Raw genomic sequence first — 6000 nt, 5'->3', positions numbered from 1 at the left:
GTTACAGAGTTAGATTTATCAAGGTCTTCAACGGAAAATCCTTCGAATTCTGACTCGCTGCTTGACAGAATAAAATTCATATCCATTTTTTTGTCAGGATTACAAATTTTGAAAACACAACAGGAACAAATTTGGAAAAAAATCTCCCAAAATTCACAAAATTAAAAAAACATGTTGATCGTCGTACAAAACTATAGCTGAACTGTTTACACAAATAATCACGTGTTTTCACGAATGTACTAACGAGATTTGCTCAGATATTCTCATTTAAATATGAATAGGTGATTACGGGCGGTTTTGGGCAGCTTGGTCACATGAACCAAAATTTTTTTCGAGCGGCTTTGGGTGGTTTGGTAACAAAAGGGTTAATACTTTTCAAAGGTGTGGTGTATAAACATTACTTTTCATATGTACAAACACACATACAGCAAGCTTTGATAGAGTTTCTGTCTTTGTTTTACTTGCAAGGTATTGGTCAGCCTGAAACTACAATAGACACTTGCCATATTGTAAGGTAGAGCTTAAGACCATCTGGTAACAAAAGCAAACTCCATATTCATGCAATCATTATTTGATGTTAACGTAATAGCTTCGTAATCATCATCATTATTTTACGTATATTTTCTGTACTGGGATGGGTTGGGTGAGTTGTCATAGTTGGAGTTAACACATATTTGGTGGTGCTGTTCATCTAGATGAGCTGGAGAACAACATCTCACTTGTGAGTTTCGTTTCTGGCTTGGTTTCCATAGTTGGATCCCCTTCTTAATACTAGCTACTTCTACAGGGTGTACTGGGTATCTCTACTTGCTAGCCAACTTCTTTTAGTGGTGGTAGTGGCGGTGGCTGTTGTTGTTGAGCAAATCAATGAGAGTGATAAGTCCATTTATGGAATGAATGATAGAGGAACTCAGTTTTCTCAGACAAGTAGGATAGAACAATAGCAAAGGACAGTATGACACAGTAGATAGAATGTTGACAGTAAAAGCCAGGATGTGTAGATGAAAGGCAGCAAGAGTAAATTGGCAAGCAGTATGAACAAGGTGATGACCAGCAATACTGGAAGGAAGTGTCATTAAAATTGAGTGTCTTTTGTTTTCTCCCTTTTATTTGCTAAATAATATTTTGTTGATGAATTTTGTTTTTTTTTCTATTGACATAAGTTATGTGTTTTCAATACAGGGGAAACAAAAACAAAACAAAAGAACTCAGACTTTTTTCCAGTTTGTCAATTCAAAGGAAGCTATTTTGCTGTGTACTGATGTTGCAGCTCGAGGTTTGGACATTCCAGAAGTGGATTGGATTGTACAGTATGATCCTCCTGATGATCCAAAAGTAAGTAGACTAAAATTCTTTTACTCCTTGTTCTATCTATTGTACATAGATCTTATTTATTTTTTTTTAGTTGGGAATAATCATTACTGTTTGCACATTTTTTTTCTATACTGGCATGGATTGTATGAGATTTAAGATTTCAGAAGTATTGTTTGATTTGACCCTATAAGCTCATAATGAATAATTCCTTATATCCCACAAAACATTAAAAAATTTGGTGGGGTGAAGTCCCCTTTGTAGATCTGGTACATGTTTTTGATTTGGATATGGTCTATATCTACAACTCCTGATATTGCTGTAAAGAATTTCATTAGGTCACAATCCAGTTTAAAAATGGTGCTAGAGATTACATGTATGGAACCATTCATAGCAGTCAAACCTTTGTTGAAGATTTTTGCTGAAAGAGCTTGAGGAATTTTTTTTCCCAACTTCAAAATTTTTTCATAACTTCTTCAAATGACAATAAATGGTCATAATGCTAACATTAAATTCAGTGGAAAGCTAAGCTCTCACTGTCACAGCATGTTTTGCCTCTAGCATTTGATCATCTAGTTCAAAAAGATGTCCTAATTTAGGCTCATCAAGCATATTGAAATTGCTGTGTCTGAATTTTTCATGTTACCCTCTGCTATTTCTATCATTCAGACCATAAATCAATATTTATTGCTTTTACACAAAGCAAATTTGAACTAGTTCAAACTTGGTAATCAGACAGAACTTTCTGTACAACCTGAGATATGTGTGTGTATACTTACACCTACACACACACATACACACACTTACAGCCAACTACTACATATTTTCCATTTACCAAATTTCATTCAATGGCAATGGTCAGTTCCGTGTTGTAGTAGAAGGCACTTACCCAAGGTATCATTTGGTGGGATTGAATTCAAAACTTAGGTGCCTACAAAAGAAACTGCTTCAGGTATTTGATTTTGCATATCTTTTAACGAATGAGATGTGCATCAACAGTTTTGGTATTGTCAATTACTGCTAGATAGCTTGGGTACTGATTAATCAAGGAAGTCTTAATGAAAGGTTTGTAGAATCAAATCATATAACCATACACCAGAAATTATGCAGAATTAGAATTAATCCTCATTGAACTCAGAGCATGAAAGATGTTATCAAATTCACTCACTAAGCCTTTGTGAGCCAGAGGTTTTAGTAGAAGGCACTTGGTCAAGGTACCATGCAGAGAGACTGAGATTGAAACCACATGGTTGCAGAAACTAACTTAACCACATAGCTATACATACTAATTAATGGTGGATCATTACAACGTCTGGTACATGTTCCATCTCTTTGCATTCAAGTCTGCTGTGACTTACTTAACTGGTACGCTTAATCCATTGACTGGTTTTACACCACCACCTGGTCCATGGTTTTATTTAAGCGAGGATTCAGCTTAGACCAGAACGCTTGTGATTAAGTAGACTCCACTAAAGGACAGTTTCCACTCTTTCTCTACTACCAATCTCAGAGATCCCTGAAAAGGGTAATAGGTATTGCCCTTCCCTTCTGACTAAGCTATAAATGGCTGGAATCATTTTAAAACCTAATGAAAGGAAGAAATAAGTTTCTTATTTCTTTACTGCTGACAAGAGGTTACACACAGAGGGGACAAACAAAAGGATTAAGTCGATTATAATCGATTCCAGTGCGTAACTGGTACTTATTTAATCGACCCCGAAAGGATGAAAGGCAAAGTCGACCTTGGCAGAATTTGAACTCAGAATGTAGCGGCAGAAATACCGCTAAGCATTTCGCCTGGCGTGCTAACGTTTTTGCCAGCTCACCGCTTTAGAAATAGAAAGGAAGAAATAAATTTCTGTTGAATAGTGACAATTATGGGAGATAACTCCAGCATTTAAGTTTTAGAGATCATCAGCAGACATATACGTCTTAATGTGTTAGTAATTGAAAATCTAATTAATTAATACAGAATTGAATAGGCACAGGCATGGCTGTCAGTTTACTTGGCATCTACGTAGTTTCTGGTTCAATTCAACTGTATAGCATCTTGGGCAGATGTCTGCTTGTGGGCTGAAGTAGATAAAAACTGTGTGTGTGTTTGTGTATGTCTACTATAAACAATATGTCCTGTAGTTTGGCTGTTTCATGTGACAGAATGTTGCTTTCGATAAATCTCATCTGACCATTGCAACTTGGAAATTGTGGATGTAAAAAATTATGATGATGTTGATGATGTGTGTATGTGCAATATACTGGTTTAGAGATAAAAGAATTGTTTGAGAATTATAGAATTCCCAGAAACCATAAAAATTATAAATGAGGGTAAATACTGCTAATGCTTAGCACAATAAAAAAAAAAAGTTTTAAAAATTCAGCTATGTAGCTAAAAGTAAACATATTAGTTGGTGGTTCGTATATTTTGTTCACTGGAAATTATTATTAAACTTTTTCAATGGAATGTAATCTTTCCTTTATCTACTGAGGTGTTAGTGATTGTATGACTTTGTAGGTATAGAAAATGTTACATTTGTTGGTGTAGAGAGGAAATTGTTTTAAAACTGAATTCTCAGTTATTATCTACTATATGTTTTTGCCCTAAACCCTTATCTGTAATAAGGTGAACCAGGATGTTATAAATTTATCTATGATTAAAAGCATTATAGCCTTGAGCCACTCATCTATTTTTCCTTTAGCTTTCAAATTATTCTCTCAAATGTAATGCTTTTTCGTTTTTAATTAATCATACATTATTTTATAGATTTAAAATTATGGTCTGATTGTATATTTCATGATGATATTGAAGAGTAGGTGTGATGGACTGGATCTGGTTGGCTAAAACATAAAACAGATATCATATTTGGGCCGATATGGCCAGTTTAAATGCTAGTGTTAAATACTGTATAATTGTATTTTATTGCATCACAGTGCTAAGTTCAATTCTTTTTAGGGGAATGTGAGCTGAAGTACCAGATTTTATTGATGTAATCCAGCAATTGATTTGTCTCAAATTTCCATGAATATGAATGTTTTAAAAAGAATCAGTATTGTTTACAAAACATGTTACTTATTTCAGATTGTAATTAGAGGCATGTTCTATTTTCTGAAATTAAAATTCTTTTAAATCTCTTCACAGGAATACATCCATCGTGTAGGCCGGACTGCCCGTGGAGAAGGCTCTACTGGAAAAGCCTTGCTAATTTTACAGCCTAATGAGTTAGGATTTCTAAGATACCTTAAAGCTGCCAGAGTAACTTTGAATGAGTATGAATTTACTTGGAGCAGTATTTCTGACATTCAACCACAGGTTTGTAATATATTCATTTTGTACTTAAAGATAGTTTTTATGTGTTGTCAGAGTAGTTTTGTGTAAGTGAAATTATTGAGAATTAAAATTTCATGGCAATTTGTGTCACTACATATTTAGTATACTGAGTATATATAAAAAACTGTATATAATACTCTTAGTAAAACTGTATTTTATAATTTCTGTTGAGTGTTGAACATACATTTTTAAGGATAACTAAACTGAAAATCACTGGAAATCTGAGAAATTAAACTTACCTACATTTATTATGAGAATAGGTTTAAGACCTTTATACATCAAGGTTGACCATGTACCTGCTGCTTATTTGCATAAGCCTGGGCAAATTTTTTTTTAATTTTATAACGAAGACTGGCAGTTGCTATGCATGCAAGTCTCCCTGTTCCTTGCCACTGATTTTAACCAAGAGAAAGGCTGCCAACTTGGGCACCAATATTATTGCAGGCACTGCTGTCAAGACACAAAGAGCCAGAACAGATACAGGGCATCTTGCTTGATCTACTAACACTTCAACCAATCTACTGCCTGGATTGGTGCTTTTTTATTGGCCCTGAAAGGATGAAAGGCAAACTTGACTTCATCACGATTTGAACTCAGTATGTAGATAGTTGAAATAAAGAATGTGAGGTATTCTATCCAAAGCCTCAAATGATTGCTAGTTTACTGCCTTAAGATAATATGTATTGTAAATAAGTTTGGTGAACTGGTGTTATATAAATTCCCAGAGTAGTTGTAGTCTCTTAAAATTTAGTCTTTAATGAATTAGGTTGATCTAAGTGCGAGACTTAAAAAGAATCATTAATGTGAACTTTATGATATTATGTTGATATTGAAATGGATGTTGACAGTGGTTTTTCATCCTCCATGTATTTTTAAAAATTTCATTTTCAGTTAGAGAAATTAATACAAAAGAACTACCATTTGAATAAGGCAGCACGAGAAGGATATAAATCCTACATTAGAGCCTATGCTTCAAGTAGCATGAAGGACATATTTGATGTTAATTCCTTAGATGTTAAGGCTGTAGCAACAATGTTTGGTATGGCTAATCCAATTTATGTTGACCTTGGTATCCTTTTCTTTGTAATATTTGTTTTATCTCCTTTTTTTTGTGTATGCCATTGTTCTATGTCACAATCAAAGAACAAGTATTTATATCAATTTTTTTTTTTTTTTTGCTGCTGTTATTCTTTCATTCTGTTTCATCATCATTTAACATGTTTTTCATGCTGGCATGAGTTGGTCTATTTGACCAGATCTGGTGATCCCCAGAGCTGCATCATGATCTATTGTTAGCTTTGACATGATTCCTATGGCTGAATGCCCTTCTTAATGCCAACCACTTTACAGAAAAAAGAAAGTGA

The 6000-nt window shown here is 34.2% G+C and overlaps 1 protein-coding gene across 2 annotated transcripts in view; it reads left to right on the top strand.

Annotated features, from left to right (window-relative positions):
- LOC106872015 (uncharacterized) overlaps nucleotides 1-6000 on the top strand; it is a 55130-nt gene that overhangs the window by 46317 nt on the left and 2813 nt on the right. For both annotated transcript variants that reach the window (XM_014918830.2, XM_014918829.2), the window contains exons 13-15: nucleotides 1183-1335; nucleotides 4448-4618; nucleotides 5528-5705. In XM_014918830.2, the coding sequence (XP_014774316.1) occupies nucleotides 1183-1335; nucleotides 4448-4618; nucleotides 5528-5705 (502 nt within the window). The remainder of the gene's footprint in view (nucleotides 1-1182; nucleotides 1336-4447; nucleotides 4619-5527; nucleotides 5706-6000) is intronic.

The sequence above is a fragment of the Octopus bimaculoides genome, chromosome 10 (assembly GCF_001194135.2).
Source record: "Octopus bimaculoides isolate UCB-OBI-ISO-001 chromosome 10, ASM119413v2, whole genome shotgun sequence".
Classification (NCBI taxonomy): domain Eukaryota; kingdom Metazoa; phylum Mollusca; class Cephalopoda; order Octopoda; family Octopodidae; genus Octopus; species Octopus bimaculoides.
Note: the sequence above shows the minus strand (reverse complement) of the source record. Positions and strands in the feature narration are given on the sequence as shown.